This window comes from Perognathus longimembris, chromosome 2, assembly GCF_023159225.1.
Source record: "Perognathus longimembris pacificus isolate PPM17 chromosome 2, ASM2315922v1, whole genome shotgun sequence".
In the NCBI taxonomy this organism is placed as follows: domain Eukaryota; kingdom Metazoa; phylum Chordata; class Mammalia; order Rodentia; family Heteromyidae; genus Perognathus; species Perognathus longimembris.
The window spans coordinates 47,372,856-47,395,150 of NC_063162.1; the positions used below are offsets into that span (position 1 = coordinate 47,372,856).

The 22,295-nt window shown below is 40.2% G+C and overlaps 1 protein-coding gene across 3 annotated transcripts in view; it reads right to left on the bottom strand.

Moving 5' to 3' along the window:
- The window catches only part of Ascc1 (activating signal cointegrator 1 complex subunit 1), a 102,994-nt gene that overhangs the window by 46,480 nt on the left and 34,219 nt on the right, over positions 1–22,295 (bottom strand). For all 3 annotated transcript variants that reach the window (XM_048338978.1, XM_048338979.1, XM_048338977.1), the window contains exons 6-7: positions 14,962–15,098; positions 3,007–3,126 (exon numbers count right to left, since the gene is read on the bottom strand). In XM_048338978.1, the coding sequence (XP_048194935.1) occupies positions 3,007–3,126; positions 14,962–15,098 (257 nt within the window). The remainder of the gene's footprint in view (positions 1–3,006; positions 3,127–14,961; positions 15,099–22,295) is intronic.

Here is a 22,295-nt window from a genome sequence, read left to right on the forward strand (position 1 = left end):
TTTGAATAATGAGTGATTTTTCATTAAAAATATGAAAAGGACATTATTTTATTTATTTATTTATATTTTTGCCCAGTCCTGGGGCTGGAACTCAGACTCTGGGCATTGTCCCTGAGCTTTTTTGCTCAAGACTAGCAACTCTACCACTTGACCCACAGTGCCACTTCCAGCTTTTTCTGTTTATGTGGCACTGAGGAATTGAACCCAGAGCTTCATACATGCTACATAAGCACTCTAACACTAAGCCACATTCCCAGCCCATATTATTTTATTATTTTTTAAAGGAATTAATACATTTGTTTTAATTTCTAGTAAGAAAGGTACCAATAAGTATAATACATAAATACAGAAATTCTTTGAAGTTCTCCTAACTTTTAAGAATACAAAGGGGCACATAAGGTCATAAGGTCATAAGGGCTGGAAATATGGCCTAGTGGTAGAGTGCTTGTCTCGTATACATGAAGGCCTGGGTTCAATTCCTCAGCACCACATATATAGAAAAAGCCAAAAGTGTTGCTGTGGCTCAAAAGGTAGAGTGCTAGCCTTGAGCAAAAAGAAGCCAGGGACAGTGCTCAGACCCTGAATTCAAACCCCACGACTGGCAACAACAACAACAAAAAAAAGAGATCATAAGACAAAATTTGATATCTTGTATGTTTTCTTTTAATATGTGCTAGTACTAAAACTTGAACTCAGGGTCTGTGTAACCACTTGAACCACAGTTCCACTTCCAGCTTTTTTGGTGGTTAATTGGTGAAATGAGTCTCATGGACTCTCTTGCCAGGCTGACTTTGAACCTTGATCCTCAGGCCTCAGCCTCCTGAGTAGCTAGGTGTGATTACAAGCATGAGCCACTGGTGCTTGGATATTATACCTTTGTTTCTACTCACAAAGCTAAAAACTAATCTCCCCATCCATAGCAGATTTACAGTTCTGTGATAGGTGGTTATGACCAAGAACACAAGTCAATGATTCCTGTAAGATAGCAAATTTCAACCTGGTAGAAATGTTTTGGGATGCCCTAGTGTAAAATCTAGTGTGAAGGAGCAATGTGCCCCTAGTTTTTAAGATAGGGTAATTAGTATGCCTTAAGCATATGCTAGGTATTCAGAAAAAGAAAACTCTTCCTCTGTATAACATCTTTTTTTTTAAATAATTACTTATTTATTGTCAAAGTGATGTACAGAGGGGTTACAGTTTCATATGTAAGGCAGTGGGTACATTTCTTATACAATTTGTTACCTCCTCCCTCATTCCCCGCCCCCCGCCCCTTTCCCTCTCCCTTCGTGAGTTGTTCAGTTGGTTTACACCAAATGGTTTTGTAAGTATTGCTTTTGGAGTCATTTGTCTTTTTATCCTTTGTCTCTTGATATTGATATTCTCTTTCCCTTCCCTAGTTCTAATACCAGTATATCTGTATATCATCTTTATAATAATAATTTTTTAAAAATATAAAAAGAGGGGCTGGAAATATGGCTTAGTGGTAGGGTGCTTGCCTAGCTATGTGAAGCCCTGAGTTCAATTCCTCAGCACCACATAAACAGAAAAGGCCGGAAGTGGTACTGTGGCTCAAGAGGTAAAGTGCTAGCCTTGAGCAAAAAGAAGCTAAGGGCAGTGCCCCGGCCCTAAGTTCAAGCCCTAGGACTGGCAAAAAAAAAAAAATAAATAATAATAATAATATAAAAAAGACAAATCTAGCACAGAACACACACGCACACACATACACATTCTATAGCATACTATTTTTTCTCCTTTCTCAAAATCCATTTCCAACCAAATTGAGATAAATTCAAACCCAGGAAGATAAAGCTTACAAAATATTCTGTAGAAACTGGGTGCCGCTGACTCACATATGTAATCCTAGCTATTCAAGAAGCTGAGATCTGTGGATCACAGTTCAAAGTCAGCCCAGGCAAGAAAGTCCATGAGATCTTATCTCCAATTAATCTCCCTAAAGCAGCATTGTGGCTCAAGTGATAGAGTGCTATTCTTGAGCAAAAAAGCACAGGGACAGAACCCAGGCTCTGAGTTCAAGCCCCAGGACTGGCACACACACCCACATAGAAAAGCAATGCAGTTGGGACCTGTGGAGATTCTCTCTAGAGAATTTCTGATTTGGTATGAGTCCTATTCTATCCTGCCAATTTAGGGTAAGGATGTCTATATACCAAAGGTCTCAAGTCAACTAATAAATGGTACTACCACTGAAAATACCTCAGAAATAGCCTAGATATCAGCCTGAGAATCCCAGAAAATATATAGGCATGTGGTAAACAAAAATTAAAAATCATAAACATTTTCACAATGTTTTGATGTTAATATGTGCCAAATATTGTCCATGTACTTTATATAGTTTAACTTAATCTTAATAATCCTAAATTCCATCTTCATTTATTCTAGAATTCACTACATTTGCATCATATCATATCTATCGTAAAAAGGCCATTTTTTTCTACCTCTTGTAATCCTGGAAAATATTGCTATTGATACCCACTATTCAAATAATTCTGTTTTTCAGACTAAGACTGACACTTTTTCCTATGATAAATTATTTCACTATATCATCTTACTTAGTTGAATGCTGGTATCTCAGGCCTGAAATCCTAGTTACTCAGAAAGCTAGTATCTAAGGGTCAAGGTTCAAAGTCAAGCCAGGCAGAAAAAACATCTATGAGATTCTTATCTCCAATTAATCAGCAAAAACCAGTAGTAGAGATATGGTTCAAGAGGTAGAATGCCAGCCTTGATAGAAAACAGCCAAGCAAGCCTTGAGTTCAAGCCCCAGTTCTGGCACACACATACAAAAGGTATTAATTTACTTAACTGAAAATAAAACAAGATAAGAAGCATGGTGACATGTGCCTATAATCCCAGTGCTTGAGGGGCTAAGGTAGGAGGGTCAAGAAACAGTAGAACTAATCTCCTTGAAAATAGACCAACAGAACTTCCATGGATGCTTTTAGGCACCTCTCAATTGAAACAAGTAAGTATTCCAGAAATATATACCTGTTAGAGCCATCTTTCATGTGAACTTTGGCATAAAGAACATCCACCATACCAGGATCGTCGTTCATGTATTCTATCCCTGCCATCTCTACTTCCAGAGGTTTCCCCCCAGAAAGGTCACTGCAAAAAAATAAAAAAAGTTAAAATTTTAGAACTGTATAAGCAAAGCAGACTACTATGTTATTAAGCATGGTTAATACATATAAATTATCCAAGGACAAAATGGTGTTTCCTTTCTCATAATATTATCTAACTGTTGTAATTTCAAATTAATAAATGGTTCAATATAGCTAACTGTAAAACACAAGCAAGTTTTCTATTTTCCCAGTATTCATGTACCAGCTCCTCTAAGAGAAAAAGATAAAAATGACCTATCATAAAAAGGCCATTTTTTCTACCTCTTGCAATCCTGGAAAATATTGCTATTGATACCCACTATTCAAATAATTCTGTTTTTCAGACTAAGACTGACACTAAGACTATGACTTTGCCTTGGCAAAGACATTCACTGAGTTGGACCTCCTCTCAAGGGCTCACCTCTCCTCACTATTTCTACAACTCATCACAATGACAGATGGGGAAACTAATAATAAATCTTCAGGCACAATCTCATAATATTTATGAAGCGTCTTCAAGAACAAAAAACACTTTCCACAAGTAGTTCCAGTTCTAGGAACCTGTCCTAAGGAAACAGTTATGAATTCAGTTATATAGTTGAACTACAATTCTTTATAAAAGAATTCCAATGAACTGAAAATGTAGCTTAGTGGTAGAAGGCTTGCCTAATGCACCCTTGGTTTGATTCCAAACATTGCAACAAAACAAAACTATCAAAACAAGAATTCTAACTATGAAAATGCAGAGCTAACAATATAAGAACATCTCCATTTGCAATCCTGATAATATAATAGATCAAGATAATAATCTGAGGCAAAAGGCTAGGATGACATACACACTCCTAAATAGGGATGCTCTAGGAAACAATGGATCATTGTGCCATATCTAAACCGACTGATCAAACTTAACATCACACATAAACAGATAGAAGTAGACAATATGTGTTTCTTGTTATAGAAATTACTGCTTGCACAGCACTCTGGATGCTGAGGCATAAGGATCATGAGTTCAAGGCCAGTGTGGGCTACACAGTGAGACACTATCCCCTACTCAAAAAGTTTCATCATGGAACTACTTGGGACAGGAACATTACCAACATTACTTGGAAGTCCCATAAGAGAGACTGATTAGATATGAATAATAAAGCTTTCTGGCTACAGATATGACACGATTATACTCTGAAAAAAATTTTAAAGATGTACAACAATGCATATGATATCCTATTGGTGCAAAAGATAGGGTTAAAAACTTAATACTCTCGGTGTGCATGCATACATAAAAAGTTCCTAGGATATACAGAAATTAGTAATATTCCAAGGCTCCAGAGAAAAGAGGAGGTGGTGTTGGGACAAAGTGGTGAAGGAACTCTTTGTTTTATACCTTTTAATTTTTAAAGAAGCTAGATACAAAAGTGAGCATACTGAGTGATGGTATATATAGGATACCAAAGAACAAGCAAAACTAACCTATGATAAGAGAAATCAAAGCAGTGGCTATTTCCAGAAGTGAAAAAGGCACAAGGGTGATGGTGCTGTCCTACATCCTGATCTGGATGCAGTTCTATGGTGCACACATTGACCAAAACTTTCTGGTTATACTTAAGATCTGTGGGTTTTATAGTAAGTGACACTGCCTCAATGGAAAAGACACACATAGACACATATGCATGTAGAAATATGGGAGTATATCCCCTAACTATTGCTAATAATTAAGTAGTAAGATTACAAGTGGTATTTTGTCAAAAATGTTTATCATTACAAAAATGGGTATTCAGAAATAAAACCACATACTTACATCCAGCTGATATTTGACACAAAGGAGCCAAAAACATACAATGGAAAAAATACAGTCTTTTCGACTATTGGTGCTGGGAAAACTGGGCAGCCACATGAAGAAAACTCAAAGGGACCCTAGCCTGTCACCACGCACTAACAACAACTCAAAATGGATTAGAGACCTCAACATCTGACCCAAAACTCTGAAAGTACTGCAGGACAGAGTAGGAGAAACACTAGAACCTATAGGCACAGGCAGGAACTTCCTGAACAAAGTTCTAAGAGCACAACAGATTGGAGAGACTTGACAAATGGGCCTACATTAAAATAAAATAAAAAATCTGCACAGTAAAAGACATAGCTACTAAACTAGAAAGACAGCCAACTAATTAGGAAAAGATCTTCACCAGCAATGCAATAGACAAAGGCCCAGTATCCATCATCTACAGGGAGCTCAAGAAACTAATACCTCCCAAACCTAATAAACCAATCACTAAATGGGCAAGGGAACTAAAGAGAGACTTCACAGAAGAAGAAATAAAATGGCAAAGAAACACATAAGGAAATGTTCAACATCCCTGGCAGTAAAGGAAATACAAATAAAAACAACCCTGAGATACCCTTACCCGTTACCCATCGTCAGAATGGCCTATACTCTGAACTCAGGCAACAACAAATGCTAGAGGGGATGTGGAAAAAGAGGAACCCTACTGCACAGTTGGTGGGAATGAAAACTAGTATGATCACCCTAGAGAGTAGTCTGGAGGTTCCTCAAAAAACTAAACATAGACATATCCTATGACCTAGCCATACCACTTCTGGGCATATATCCTGCACAACAGGATCTAGGATATGGCAAGGACACCTGCACTTCCATGTTCATTGCTGTGCTGTTCACAATAACCAAGCTATGGAAACGACCCAGATGCCCCACTACAGATGAATGGATGCAAAAAATGTGGCACCTATATACAATGGAATTCTACACAGCCATTAGAAATGATAAAATAATGGCATTCACAGGGAAATGGACAGGACTAGAACAAATCATGTTGAGTGAAACAAGCCAAGAACAGAGACACAAATGACACGTGGTCTCCCTGATATGCGGGTGTTAGAATCAAACTGCAGTGACATAAGACAAAGCAAACAGGACCCAGGATACCAATATACAGTGAGACCAAAAAAGGACAAACTTGGGAGAAATGCACCAAATAGTAAGACCCAAGCACTATACCATATGTACCTAAAATACATACAGACTGAAAAGTACCCCAAAGATAAGGAAACAAAGGACCTTTCCTTAATTAGTCTTATAGTATTTAAAGAACCTTATAGTCTTACCTCACATACAGAAGGAAGGCACAGAATGAGTGGAAAGCAAGTGAAAAAAATACAGTAGAGGGGGCCCAACAGCTGCAATGGACATTGATGAAAGTGAACTAAGCAACTCAAGGGCAGTGCGGGGAAAGAAGAAATGAGACAAAAAGAGGGAACAGATGATACTAAGCAAAAGAAGAGAAACGCACATGTCATCCAACCTGGGAAAGATCATTTTATTGTTAATGTTCATAGAGTTCATAAGCTTTGTAGATTAGAATGATGATGTCCATCATTGGGAAGGTAAAAAATATGATGAAAGCAGAGGGGGGATCTGGGGGGGGGGGCACTAGAATGTCCGAGAATAATGAGGAAGGAGTTATTAATAAGTATGACAAGAAATGTACTCACTACCTTAAGTATGTAACTGTAACCCCTCTGTACATCATCTTGACAATAAAAAAAATTCTAGCCATTAAAATTGGTGCAAAATGGGGCTGGGGATATGGCCTAGTGGCAAGAGTGCTTGCCTTGTATACATGAGGCCCTGGGTTCGATTCCCCAGCACCACATATACAGAAAATGGCCAGAAGTGGCGCTGTGGCTCAAGTGGCAGAGTGCTAGCCTTGAGCAAGAAGAAGCCAGGGACAGTGCTCAGGCCCTGAGTTCAAGGCCCAGGACTGGCCAAAAAAAAATTGGTGCAAAATGGTATTTCATTGTGCTTTTCATTTATATTTGCTAAAAACAATGTCATGTACTCTGCCATTTGTATATTTTTGGTGAAGTCAGTAAAATGCTTTACCTATTTATAAAAAATGGGTATTAATTTTATATGACATTAAGTCTCACCATCTTATCTTATTCCCAGATCCCTTAATTATATATATGTATATATATACATATATATATATACATATATATATACCAGAAAAAGCCTTGTTATGACAAGCTAAAATCCAGCCAAAGATCAGCTCAAAATACACAGCCCTCCCTAAGCATCTTGAGGCTAGACCCCATCTTATCCACTCCTCTAATCTAAAATATGTCTGGCATAAAGCCTTATGTAAACAGAGTGCTCAATAAATCTTTGGTAAACATCAAATGGATGTTCTACCAGAAGATGTTCTGGATGATTCTGAGAAGAAAGCTGTCACAGAAAAAGAAAAAAGGTGGCTCTAGATGGGTGTGTGGTGGCATGTACCTGTAACTCCAGATACTAAGGAGGTTTAGGCTATAAGATATAAGTTTGAGGCAACAAAGCAAGACCCATTTCGAAAAAGAGAAAAAAAAAACTGTGGTACTAAAAGATGGAAGAATTTTAGGCTTCATCAAGGATAACTTCTAAAATGTCAAAACTAGTACCATATCGTTGCCCTATAGCAGGTTTACATTTCATGTTTTCAATTCTTAGGGGTCAGTACAAGAAAGAGTTATGTAAAATGTTTTAAATATAATTTTATTGTCAATATTAAGGTGTTATATACAGAGGGGTTACCATTTCATAAATCAGGATAAAATTATTACATCTTCTATAAAATTCCTGTTGAATGTAGTATTCAGCAACATTCTGGCTTTTGTTTTTTGAGAAAGGGTCTCACAATGTAACCCAGGTTAATTTGGAACTCATAATCTTCCTACTTCTCTGCGTTCCAAACCCTGGGATTACAGGTATGTGCCACCACATCTGGCTTTCATTCTGTCTCAAGAGGTGGGGGTATTGGCAGTACTGGGGTTTGAACTAAGGGCTTTGTAGTTACTAGGCTGATCAAATACCCAGGGCTTCATGCATGCTAGGCAAGCGCTCTACCATTAAGCCACATTCCCAGCCCCCCATACTTCTTTTTATTGGATCAGAGCCAGAATAAGTTGATACTATGTAGAAATTGAACTATACAACTTGTGGGTAGGGGCGGGAGGGAAAAATTGGAAGAGAGTGAAAGAATGGGTGACATGGTCCAAAAAGAAATGTACTCAAACCTAACATATAACTGTAACCTCTCTGTACGTCACTTCTCGGTAACAATATAATTAAAAAGAAATAATAAGGGGAAAAAAGAACACATTGTTAATGTTCTAAAACAAACTTAGGGATAGGTATAAATAATACATTTTAGATCACTGTTATTTCTGTACATATTATCTGCTACTAATTTTAGGGTGTTCAAAGGAATCAGTATGTTATAAAACAAGAGTCTATTCCAAATTGTTTAGGGAGATTTATATTCATATGATGAAACAATAAATGAAAACAATGATTTAAAAATAAAAAAGTAGGGGCTGGGGATATAGCCTAGTGGCAAGAGTGCCTGCCTCGGATACACGAGGCCCTAGGTTCAATTCCCCAGCACCACATATATAGAAAACGGCCAGAAGCGGCGCTGTGGCTCAAGTGGCAGAGTGCTAGCCTTGAGCAGGAAGAAGCCAGGGACAGTGCTCAGGCCCTGAGTCCAAGGCCCAGGACTGGCCAAAAAAAAAATAATAATAATAAATAAATAAATAAAATAAAAAAGTACTGGGGCTGGGAATATGGCCTAGTGGCAAGAGTGCTTGTCTCATATACACGAAGCCCTGGGTTTGATTCCACAGCACCACAGATATAGAAAACAGCCAGAAGTGGCGCTGTGGCTCAAGTGGCAGAGTGCTAGCCTTGAGCAAAAAGAAGCCAGGGACAGTACTCAGGTCCTGAGTCCAAGGCCCAGGACTGGAAAAATAAATAAATATATATATATATATACTAAATGCACAATTATTATGTTGCTTTTTCCTCTGTTCTATGCTTTTGGTTTATGATCTCTCAGCCTGTGCGTATGCGTGTGTGTGTGTGTGTGTGTGTGTGTGTGTGAGATGGAGCTTGAACCTAGGGCCTTGTGCAGTCCAAGCAAGTGCACTGCCACTGACATGCCTTCTCATCCCTTGCCTTTAATGTTTCTTTTGAACATATCTTCACTACAAACTACCATAAACCACTGAAAGCAATGAGGTACCAAGAACAAAACAAAACAAAATGGAAACAGGATACAAGTCTGATTTATGAATAGAAACTGAAACTCTTGTACCCTACACTTAACATTTATCAAGAAGATTAAAGAGAAGAGAAATCCTGCCTAACAAATACCTAGAATGGTCTAACTACTCTTCTTTCCAAAATCAGGAATTAACATTTTTTTCACGAGGTTAGGAGCATGACTCAAATGGTAGACACCTGTCTAGCTAGCATGAGACCATAATTATAAAAAGAAAAATTAATTGTTCATGGGTATTCTTCTTCTCCTCTTATACTTGTCCCTTTTTTAAGCTTCCTTGTTTTGACCACAGGCCTGCTGGGGACACAGAGGTACAAGCAGGTGAAACTGGGGGGAAGGAAGAGCTACTGTCACGCCTGCATGCTCAGAGCTGCTGCACTGTTTCTGTCCTACATCTCACAGAGAAAAGTCACGAGGGACACTTCTAGAGCTTCAGCATTTACTAAACACTAAATTATTCATTCAAAATCTATAGAGCTACATGAGCCTTTAGCTGAAAATTTGAGATGAAAATTCTGTTTCTGGCTAGAGAGAATCCTTTAAACTCAAAAACTTCCCCTAAATTTAAAACATGTTCTACTACCTGTTTCTCTCTCTCTCTTTTTTTTTTGGGGGGGGGGGGGCTGGCTTGGGACTCAGGCTTCTTTTTGCTCAAAGCTAGTACTACCTCTTGAGCCACAGCACCACTTCCAGCTTTTTCTGTTTATGTAGTGCTGAGGAATCGAACCCAGAGCTTCATGCATGCTAGGCAAGCACTCTACCACTAAGCCACATTCCAAGCCCTCTACTACCTATTTCTCTAAAATATCTATGTAGCAGCCCAACTTCAATCAAATTCCAGTATAAGCCACATTTGCTTCAATATACCATTTCTAAATGCTATGAAACTATCAACTGCTTATCAAGTACAGCACATTGCTAACTAGTCTGTATTTTCAATATTTCTCTTTCACATCTTAGTTTGGAATCTTTACATAACAAAAAGTTCAGGTTACAAATGTCATTTTGGGTGACATTCTTCCTAAATATACCAGTACAAAGGTTGAGATCAACACACAGACACACACACACATACACACACACACACACACACACACACACACACACACACACACACACACAACCAGTAGTTACATGATACAATTTATTCAACAGGGCTTTAAGCAAAGTATTTTTTAAAGAAGACTTTTCCAATCAGGGAAAGCTCTAACCCATCCAAACAACCAATTCTTATTCTCATCCTCCTCAAAAATAAGTTAATTTTGCACTATGTACTTTTTGAAAAGGGGCATGAGACAGAGAAAAGGTAAGAGGGTTGGGGAGACTTGTTTTATTTTACTTGCTAGTTTCAAATCTTTCCAGCTTTTTGAAAAGAGCATCTTCAAACAATATTTTGCATGCACTGCAAATTTTTAGCAGGGCAACTTTGTCCTATTTCAAAGCTTTGCTGAATCTGAAAAAACTACAATTACTGTTTTCATCCTGTCATGTCAAAAATCCTTAGGAACTATTAGGACTGCTCTTTATTCCCTGAGCACACCAACGTTGACATGCTTAAAGGCCCAAGCTCAGTATTTAGTCACAAAGGCACCAAGAGACACAAAAAGGAGAAGCTCAACTAAATCTCCACAAAGCTTGGGATATACCTTTTGGAGATTAAAAACATGTGAACTGTTTTTCCTGAGGTTAGGTGAACAAATACTTCTCTAAGCAAGTACTTTATCTACCTTTAATTTTTCTTTCTTAGTAGGATTATCCCAGTGGCAGCCAGGCAAATACAGCCAGCTGCTTTCAGTCTAGTTTAGAAAAAAGTGAACTGAGAATACTTAAAATATCAAACAATAACTAAGTAAAATTGCCTTGCTTTTTGTAAAATAAAGCATAACGTTTTATTTTATATAAGGACACTGCAAATATCTAATACTGAACACCAAATTATTTTGAATTTTAAGTAAGGTTGAGACAAAAACAGACATGCCCATCAATGAGCAACAAGAAGTGCTTTCTGATGGCAATCAGATAGGACAGGCAGACTTCAAAGTCAATCCGGTTATGATTTTGTCCAAGAAAATATCTTGTCTTTCAAGCCATAAATGGAAAAAGATAATTAGCCCCCAAATAAGTCACTATATTATAGGATTTCATATATAACTTAACTAAAGAAAAGTTTAGATCCTTTTACAAGTCTGTGAGACTCATCTCCAACAATTTAAAAAACAAAAACCTGAAATCAGAAGTCCAGTTCAAATGGTAGAATGGCAGGCTTGAGTAAAAAAACTGAAGGAGAACCCAGGCTCAAGGTTCAACCCCAGTAACCACCAACCCCCCAATCTAATCGAGTGAATCCGCTTCAATTTTCTTCTCATTAATTTTTTTATTTTTATTTTTTGGCCAGTCCCAGGACCTGGGCACTGTCCCTGAGTTGTTGTTTTTTTTTTTTTTTTCCCCTCATGGCTAGCACTCTACCACTTGAGCGACAGTGCCACTTCCAGCCTTTTCAGTTTATGTGGTACTAAGGAATTGAACCAGGACTTCATGCACGCTAGACAAACACTCTCCCACTAACCCACATTCCCAGCCCTCTTCATTAAGCTTAAGTAAAATGAGACAGGGGAAAAGATGGTTCTCTAAAGTAAGCTGTGATATCATATATATATATTTGCAATAAAAGAGTAATTACTCTTTCCCTGAGCTTTCCTGAGTCAGAGCAAATCATTGACTCAAATAAAATGACCTGTATTTTATTTGTGTGGGGGGTGTTGTGTTCTGTTCTTGAGACAGGGTATGGTTATGTAAGCCTCTCAGGCAGGCCTCAGGTTCCCAAAGTTGTGATCAGAAGTATTTAGCACCAAACTTAATTAAAATTATCTGAATGCTTTTTAAAAAGAAAAAGAGTTGGGTACTGGTAGCCTAACTACTCAGGAAGCTAAGATCTAAGGACAGAGTTCAAAGCCACGGTGGGCAGAAAAGTCCTTAAAACTCCTAACACCAATTACCAAGCAAAATGTGAGACTAGAGGAGTGTCTCAAGTGGTACAGTGCAAGCAGTGATAATAGAGCTAAAAGAGAGTGCAAGGCCCTGAGTCCAAACTCTGATATCAGCACGAACAGAGAAAAGAAAAAGAAAGCAAAAAGAAGCATGGTGCTGGCACAAAAAGCAGATACAAATCCCAAGGGAACAGAAGACACAGAATAAATTCACATGGCTATAGCCATATGATTTTTGACAAAGGAACCCAAAACATAACTTGAAAATAGCTTCTGCAATAAATTGTGTTGGGGAAACTGGGTCTCTACATGCAGAAGACTGAAACTAGATCCCTTCCCTTGTCCTGTACTAACATCAATTCAAAGAAGATCAAGGATCCTAATGTAAGACCTAAAACTTGGAAACTACTACAGGAAAGATTAGGAAAAACACTGAAATATATTGGAATAAGCAGTAACTTCTTGTATAAAACCCCAATAGATCAGGAAACAAGTGCAAGGATTGACAAAAGGGATTTCATTAAACTAAAACCTTTTGCATAGTAAAGAAAACATCACTAGACTGGAGATAGAGCCTACAAAATGGGGGGAAAAAATCTCTACCAACTACACATCTGACAAGCAAGTAGAAACTTGAATTGACAGGAAGCTTAAAAGTAATCAATAACCCAATGGGCCAGTGAACTGGGAAATTTTGGGGAGAAATTTTTTTTTTCAAAGCTGAGGACTGAACTCAGGGCCTTGCACTTGCCAGTTAAGTGTTTTTTAAATGAGCTAAATCCCCTAAACTTTCAATTCTTGAAGAAGTATATGCGGCCAATAAATAAATGAAAAACTGCTCAATGTTCTTGGCCATATAAAAAATGCAAATTAAATGCAATTCAGACTGGCTGGGAATAAGGCTTAGTGGTAAAGTGCTTGCTTTGCATGAAGCCTTGGTTTGACTCCTCAGTATCATATAAACAGAAAAAAAAAAAAAAAGCCAGAAGTGGTGCTGTGGCTCAAGTTGTAGAATGTTGACCTTAAACAAAAGAAGCTCAGGGATAGTGTCTAGGCCCGGAGATCAAGCCCCAGACTGGCAAAAAGAAAATGCTATTCAGATTTTCTCTCACTCCAGTTAAAAGGCTATCATCAAAAACACAATAACAAATGCTGGGGAGGATGTAGAGGGAACGAACTCTTACATGCTGTTGATAGGAATGCAAGTACTATGGAAATCAGTACAAAATGTTCCTCAAAAAAACTAAAAATAAAACTACTCTATGATCCAGTGATACTCCTCTTGCAAATATATCCAAAGGAATGTTAAGTCAGGATTTTTCAGAGGCAACTGCACACCCATATTCGTTGTAGCACTAGTCACAAAAGCCAATGGGTGGAAGCAGATTAATGCCCTATAACAAATGAATGGATCAATAAAAATGTGGTATATTATACAATGGAGTATTATTTAGCCATAAAGAATGAACTTATGGCATTTGCAAGGAAATAGATGGAATTAGAAATCATGTCAATATGAAACCTCCTTATACAACTAACTGATGTCAATAAAAAGAAGGCTGGATACAGTGATAAATAGCTATAGTTCCAGCTATGCTAAGGTCCTGGGCAAAAAGATTGCTGGAGACCAGGAGTTTAAGGCAACCTAGAGGACATAGGTGAAAAAAAGAGGAAAAAGCCAATATAGTGGCACATGTCTGTAACTTCATATATTCAGGAGGCTAAAGCAGGAAGTTTTTTCTGCTGTTAGGCCAGGGCAATAGAGTAAGACCCTATCTCAGGGTCTCAGGCCTATAAATCCAGCACTCAGGAGATGGAGGCAGGAGGATTTTGAATGTGAGGCCAGTCTGGGCTTCACAAAGGAAGTGAGGGAAGGAGAGAGAGAGGGAGGGAAGAAAGAATGGAAGGAGGAAGAAGGGGAAGGAGAGAAGAAGGGGTTTCTAAAACATAGTAAAGACTTTCCTAGGGAATGATGCTACATTGTTTGAGCTACTGTGGTATATAGAATAACAGCCCTTCAAAGACATCTACATCCTCCTCTCTGGAATTTGTAAATATGCTATTCTGTATATATTCCAGGTTTAGTTAAGGTCAATGAGCTTGACATGAGAAGATTAGCCTGATTATATGGATAGGCTCAATCAAATCCAATTACACAGTCCTTAAAAGTCAACAACTTGTTCCAACGAGAGAGGTAACAACAGAGGGGACAGAGATGCAAAACTGCTGGATTGAAGAAGGAAGAAAGGGGCTTTAGCCAAAGAATGTGGGCATGCCTCTAGAAGCTGGTATTTGCCAAGTAAAGAAATGGATTTAACCCAAAGTCTTTAGAAAGGATTCACAACCCTACCTTCACCTTGACTTTAGCCCAGTGAGACCCAGAACACATAAGTCTTCTGATCCACAGAAAATAAATATGTGTTATTTTAAGACACTAAACTAAGAGTAATGTTATTTTGGATAAAATGCTGGGATGTTCTGTTTAAAAACAAAATTTGTTTATTGAACTAGTACAATTTAAAGTTAAAAGTTCATAAAATTATATATATATATATGTATGCCTCCAATCCATTTGCAACCTTTCAGACAACAGTCCAATGTTAAATGCTATAAATAAGTGCATCAACAGACTAGTTCCCTGCCATCCAGCTCCCTAGTTCAAAACCAAGTTTGTGATACAAAAGGAAGCTACTCTCAGTTGGTCCTTCTTCCCCACTCCTGCAGATTACTCACTTAATGAAGTCCTCTTTACAGTGCTGCAGCATCTCACACGTCTGCTGGATCTCTTGTTCACTCAAAAGTACCAACATCCCAATAGTTAGGTGAAGCTTTTTGGGGTTCTGGAAAATGGAACTGTCAACTCCACGATCCTGTTGTCAAAGGGAAAGAAACAAGAAACAGCCCACACAAAAGTAAACAGAAAGAACTGAAGTGAGACCCCAGAAATAAACCTGTACATGCATGACCAACTGATTTTCAACAAATGACGCTGGAACAGGTGAATGTCCACATCAAAAGAATAAAGATTGATTCCTAATTTATATAAACATTAACTCAGGCTGGATTTGATGGCACACACAACTATAATTCTAGAACTCACAAGGCTAAGGCAGAAAAATGGAAAGTTCAGGACTAGACTGGGCTACGTTGCAAAAACTGCGTCAAAAACAAAAAATAACTGACCTAGATATAAAAGCTAAACCTCAAAACCCTTAGAGGAGGGGCTGGGAACATGGCCTAATGGCAAGAGTGCTTGCCTCATATACACGAAGCCCTGGATTCGATTCCCCAGCACTACATATATAGAAAACAGCCAGAAGTGGCACTGTGGCTCAAGTGGCAGAGTGCTAGCCTTGAGCAAAAAAGAAGCCAGGAACAGTGCTCAGGCTCTGAGTCCAAGGCCCAGGGCTGGCAAAATAAATAAAATATTTTTTTAAAAGACCCTTAGAGGGAGAAGGAAGATGGAGTCGCCACAGTAGGGAGGCACCCCGACTCGCTCCAACTGAATAGCGAGCTGGGAACTCCAGCACCCAACACCCCATCAAGAACCCAGCAAAACCAGCAGCCAGAAGCAGTGGAGAAATGCAGGAAAACACAAAGGAGTAAAAAAGAACAGCCGAAAACCTACACGGAGCCGGAGACTCTCCGGGGCACCCGCCCCCCACCAGCCAACCCTGGCCCGAACAGGGCCAGGCTGGCAAAGGGGACCCGGCAATCGGCAGACCAACTGCCGGGAGCGCAGAGTCCAGACAGCGGGACTCCACGGACACTAGGGAGAGTGCGGACCAAGACATGTGGGGAAGTTCGGGTCCACACCGGGAACGGACGGACGCAAGCGGCTGGGGAACCCAGCGTGGCAGAAGAGGAGAGCCGGGGATGCCACCACGACACTTCGCCAACCCTGAAGGACCAACAGGGCGCGAGACACACACACAATACAGGACCAGTGACTCCCCCATTACCCCCTCCCCCAACAGGAGACCAGCTATCAGAGACCCAAACCCTACAAAGAAGCTAGAGCTCCCTCCCTCCCCCTCCCCACCCCGAGGGAACAAAGAACCCCCAAATCAGGCGGGAAGCTCCCATCAGGCGCTGGGAAGTCACAGGAGTTTAGCAGGGGAAGGGCGGAGCAGCCCCAAGGCCGCACAGGATCCTGAACTGGCCGAATTGGCCCTGCCCCCTTCCCAACAGGGGCCGGGGGACGGCCGGCAGTGCAAGCCCCACCTGAGGCGCCTGGACCTCGCGGACTTTTACAACTAAAATCACAGGCGCTGGTGAGCAATACCAACACAGCAGGGACACCTGGGCCTGATCACGCGCACCCCCCCCCCCCGCAGCGGAGGCACAGTCTGAGGGCACTAACCCGCGCCTGGACAGTTGATCCCACTGGGCCCCACACATACCGCCCCCCACAGGGGACTCGCGGGAGGGCACAAACACAACCCAACAACCCAGGGCTCGCTCTGGTAGGCGTACCCCGGTAAGGTGGGCGGGGCCACAGCGGCAGCACCTGCTCTGGTAGGCGCGCCTACACAGGAGGGAGGGCAGAGCTATCCATCAGCCCATGCCCACTCAGTTTGGCGCATTTCACACAAGTGGTGGGCTGTCCCCCAACAACACCGGCCACAGAGTGGTCCACACAGGAAGGCGAACTGCCTGAGAGGTGAGCTCCTCTGACCAAGATACAGAGTGGAAAAAAGAACCAAAGAAGAGATAAGCCTCCACACCACGCTGAATCAGTGACCAGCAAGCCCCCAACAGGGGCACGCTAGGGTCAGCACAGCACAGCGGCAGGACACTGTCCCACAGAGAAAGACACAGAACCTACTGGCCCCCAAGTGCAGTGAGGGTGACCACCTCAGCAACAACCGACAAGGTCACGTTCACCCATTGGGAAGCAAGGTTCAAAGCCAAACCCAAACCCAGAGCCAGGACACCAGGAGACAAGGCCCCCACTGGCGGACCAGCGGGAGCCAACACGAAACCAAACCAGAGAAGCCACCCACAGATTTCCAGATGCGCAAATCACAAAGAAATATAACACAGTTCATCAAAGAGCAAGCCAACTCGCCAGCTCCAAAAAGCAGCACGACTGAAGAGGAGATGGAGAATAAAAAAGCAAATGAGGCCATGTTAACAGAAATGATGGAAAGCGTCAGAAATGAAATCAGATAACAATTCCAGGAGTTTAGAGCGGAAATCTTGATGGACATCCAGGAAGCCAAGAAAGAAATGGAAGCAAAAATGGATACAATGCAAGCCTCCTTTAAAGAAATGGAAGCAAAAATGGATACAATGCAAGCCTCCTTTAAAGAAGACCTTAACATCCTGAGAATTGAAATGCATGAAAAAATAGATTTAAAATACAATTCTTTAAAGGAAGAAATTTCCACGATCAGAGCTGATCTGACAACCATAAATAGCTCTCTGACATCCATAAACTCCACAATTGAATCCACAGCACAAAGAATTGACCATATGGAATCCAGAATCTCTCGCCTGGACAATGAAGCAGCCGACAACAACCAGAAAATTACCACACTCCAAGAAACGGCAAAGCTTCAGGGCAGACTAATCCAGGAACTAATGGACAAAGACAAGAGATATAATCTGCGCATAACTGGAATAGAAGAAGGAGCCGAATACCAGAGCAGAGGGCTCAATCCTGTTTTCAATAAAATTATTGCAGAAAACTTCCCCAATCTCACAAGGGACCCCATCCAGGTAACCGAAGCCTAAATGACACCTGGAAGGCCAGACCCCAGAAAGGCCACCCCAAGGCACATAATATTCAAGACTTCAGATCTCAAGATTAAAGAGCAAATTCTGAATTCAGCCAAAGCGAAGAAAGAAATTTTCTACAATGGGAAGAGGATTCGAATAACAGCAGACCTCTCCACACAAACCTACCAAGCACGAAGTGAGTGGAAGAACACCATCCAAGTACTTCAGGCTAACAATATGCAACCTAGGATCAAATATCCAGTGAAATTGGAGTTCACATTCGAGGGAAAACCAGATCTTTCCATACCAAAGAGGATCTAAAGGAGTATGTGAATAAAAAACCAGCCCTACAGCGAATTCTAAGAGGGGAGCCCCACCCAACAGAGATCGTACAAGACACACAGACAGAAACAGAAAGAAACTACAATAGCCAAAGCCCAACAGAAAGAACAGCTCACTAACGACAAGAAAAAAAAAAAAAAGAGGAAAAAACAGCCCAACAAGAAAATGGAAGGAGAAAAAACACCCTTATCCTTGATCTCTTTAAATATAAATGGTTTAAACTCTCCGATAAAGAGGAGCAGACTGGCAGAATGGATCCGCAAACAAAAAGTTGACATCTGCTGTCTACAAGAGACCCACCTGACAGCAAGGGACAAAAACAGGCTCCGAATGAAAGGATGGAGCAAGGTCTACCAAGCAAATGCACCTACCAAAACGGCAGGTGTAGCCATCCTGATCTCAGACAAGCTGGACTTTTCCTTAAAAGCAACTCAAAAGGACAAAGAAGGACACTACATATTAATACAAGGAAAAATCCAGAATCAAGACATCACGGTGATAAATGTATACTCACCGAATAAAAGAGGCCCTACATATGTCAAGCAAATTCTCACAGAATTACAGAACAAGATAGACCCAAACACAATCATAGTGGGTGACTTTACTACCCCACTCTCTCCAAGAGACAGATCCAACACCCAGAGGATCAGCAAGGGAGCTGAGGTCCTACGTAACACCATATCCCAAATGGATCTGACAGACCTATACAGAATCTTCCACCCTACAGAGACCCAATACACCTTCTTCTCAGCAGCCCATGGATCATACTCCAAAATAGACCACGTCATAGCCCACACAAAGAACCTCAGCAAATACAAGAGTATTGACGTCATCCCATGTATTATATCTGATCACAGTGGATTAAAGGTAACCATCAATAACAATGGTTACCACAGAGGCTATACACATTCTTGGAGGCTAAACCCCACACTGTTATCCAACACTTGGGCCACAGACCAAATTAAAGATGAAATCAACGAATTCACAAGCCACAACGACAATGAAAGTACATCACAAAGAAACCTATGGGACACAGCTAAGGCAGCACTGAGGGGCAAGATCATTGCCCTCAGCACTCACATTAAAAGAATGGAAGCAGAGCAGGTGAATAACCTCATGATGAAACTAAAACAACTGGAGAAACAAGAAATGACAGAATCTAAAACGACTAGGAGAGAGATCACAAAGATTAAAGAAGAGATAAATCTGATTGAAAATAGAAAGACCATTCAACAAATAAATAAGACTAAAAGCTGATTCTTGAGAAAATAAATAAAATTGACAGACCACTCGCAAGACTTACAAAAAAAAGAAGAGAAGAGAATAAACGTAAAATCAGGGACTCAACCGGAAAAATTACGAGTACACACGATATTCAAACAATCATAAGGAGCTATTTCCAAAACCTCTACTCAGCAAAAACCAATAATTTTACAGAAATGGATCAATTCTTAGAGAAGTACAAACTGCCCAAACTGAACCAAGAAGAAATAAATCAACTAAATAAACCAATAACTTACAGTGATATACAGGAGGTAATCAAGAACCTCCAACAAAGAAAAGCCCAGGCCCAGATGGATTCACCAACGAATTCTACAAAACCTTTAGTGATGAGCTAAAACCAATACTCCTCAAACTCTTCCACGAAATAGAAACAGAGGGAGAAATCCCAAACTCATTCTAAGAAGCTAATATCATACTCATTCCCAAACCAGACAAGGACCCAACAAAAAAAAAGAGAACTACAGACCAATATCACTAATGAACACAGACACAAAGCTCCTCAATAAAATATTAGCTAACAGGATCCAGAAACTGATCAAGAAAATCATACATCATGACTAAGTAGGCTTCATTCCATAGTCACAAGGATGGTTCAACATCTGTAAATCAATCAACGTAATTCACCACATAAACAGATCTAAAATTAAGAATTACATTGTTATCTCAGTCGATGCCCAAAAAGCCTTTGACAAAATACAACAGCCATACTTATTAAAAGCTTTAGGAAGAACAGGAATAGATGGAACATTCCTCAAAACAATAAAAGCCATATACAACAGACCAACTGCTAATATCATATTAAATGGAGAGAAACTTAAATCATTCCCCCTAAACTCAGGAACAAGACAAGGATGCCCACTCTCCCCACTTCTTTTCAACATAGTGCTGGAATCCCTAGCCATAGCAATAAGGCAAGAGGATCCACATCGGCAAGGAAGAGATCAAGTTATCCCTATTCACAGATGACATGATCTTATATCTGAAGGACCCAAAAAACTCAGTCCCCAAACTCCTACACCTAATAAACCATTTTGGCAAAGTAGCAGGATACAAAACCAACCCACAAAAGTCAGCAGCTTTTCTGTACACCAGAAATATACAAACAGAAAAGGAAATTATGGAAACAATTCCATTTACAGTAGCCAAAAAAAAGAATAAAGTACCTAGGGATCAACTTAACCAAGGACGTGACAGACCTATTTAATGAAAACTATAAAAATCTAATAAGGGAAATCAAAGAAGACACAAGGAGATGGAAAGACCTCCCATGCTCATGGGTAGGCAGAATCAATATAGTGAAAATGCCCATATTACCCAAATTGTTATACAAATTAAATGCAATCCCTATCAAAATCCCAGCCACATTCTTCACTGAAATAGAGAAACCAATCCATAAATTCATATGGAACAGCAAAAGACCTAGAATAGCCAAAGCAATTCTAGGCAAAAAAAGCAGTGCAGGAGGCATCACAATACCAGACTTCAAGCTCTACTACAGGGCCATCATAACAAAAACATCCTAGTATTGGTATAAAAACAGATTGGAAGACCAATGGATTAGAATTGAAGATCCAGAAATAAAATCGCACTCTTACAGTCAGCTGATATTCGACAAAGGAGCTAAAGACATACAATGGAATAAACATAGCCTTTTCATGCTGTGTCCAGAGCGGGGGCCAGGCTTGCTCAGTAAATCACTGCTGCATGATAGAGTGCGCTAGCATTAAGACACATTGGTGCGGGCCACACCTGGGACACAAACTGGGGTCCCTGTGCTTAAGGCGTTTGCAATTCAGCAAAGTCAGGTATCTCCTATGGTCAGGTGCATCAAGGAAACAGGACCCATTAGTCACGGTAAATAAAAAAAAAAATAGCCTCTTCAACTACTGGTGCTGGGAGAACTGGGCAGCCATATGCAGAAAACTCAAAGTAGGCCCAAGCCTATCACCATGCACCAAGATCAACTCAAAATGGATCAAGAACCTCAATATCTCAATATCAGACCTGAATCCTTGAAACTACTAAAGGACAGAGTAGGAAAGACGCTAGAACTTATAGGCACAGGAAGGAACTTCCTGAATAGAGTCCCAGGGGCACAACAAATAGGGGAAAGACTCAACAAATGGGACTACTACAAATTAAAAAGTTTCTGCACAGCTAAGGACATAGCCAGCAAAATAGAACGACAGCCAACCATATGGGAAAGGATCTTTACCAGCACAGCAACAGACAAAGGCCTGATATCTGTCATCTACAGAGAACTCAAAAAACTAAGCCCCTCCAAGCCCAATAAACCAATTAGGAAATGGGCAAAGGAGCTAAAGAGAGACTTCACAAGAGAAGAAATAAAAATGGCAAAGAAACATATGAGGAAATGTTCAACATCCCTGGTAGTAAAGGAAATGCAAATAAAAACAACCCTGAGATACCACCTCACTCCAGTTGGAATGGCCTATACTTTGAACTCAGGCAACAACAAATGCTGGAGAGGGTGCCGGGAAAGAGGAACCCTTCTCCATTGTTGGTGGGAGTACAAATTAGTACAACCACTTTGGAGAACAGTATGGAGGTTTCTCAAAAAGCTCAATATAGACCTACCCTATGACCCAGCCATACCACTCCTAGGCATCTATCCTAAACAGCAAACCCCAAGATATCAAAAAGACATTTGTACTTCCATGTTTATCGCGGCACAATTCACAATAGCCAAAATATGG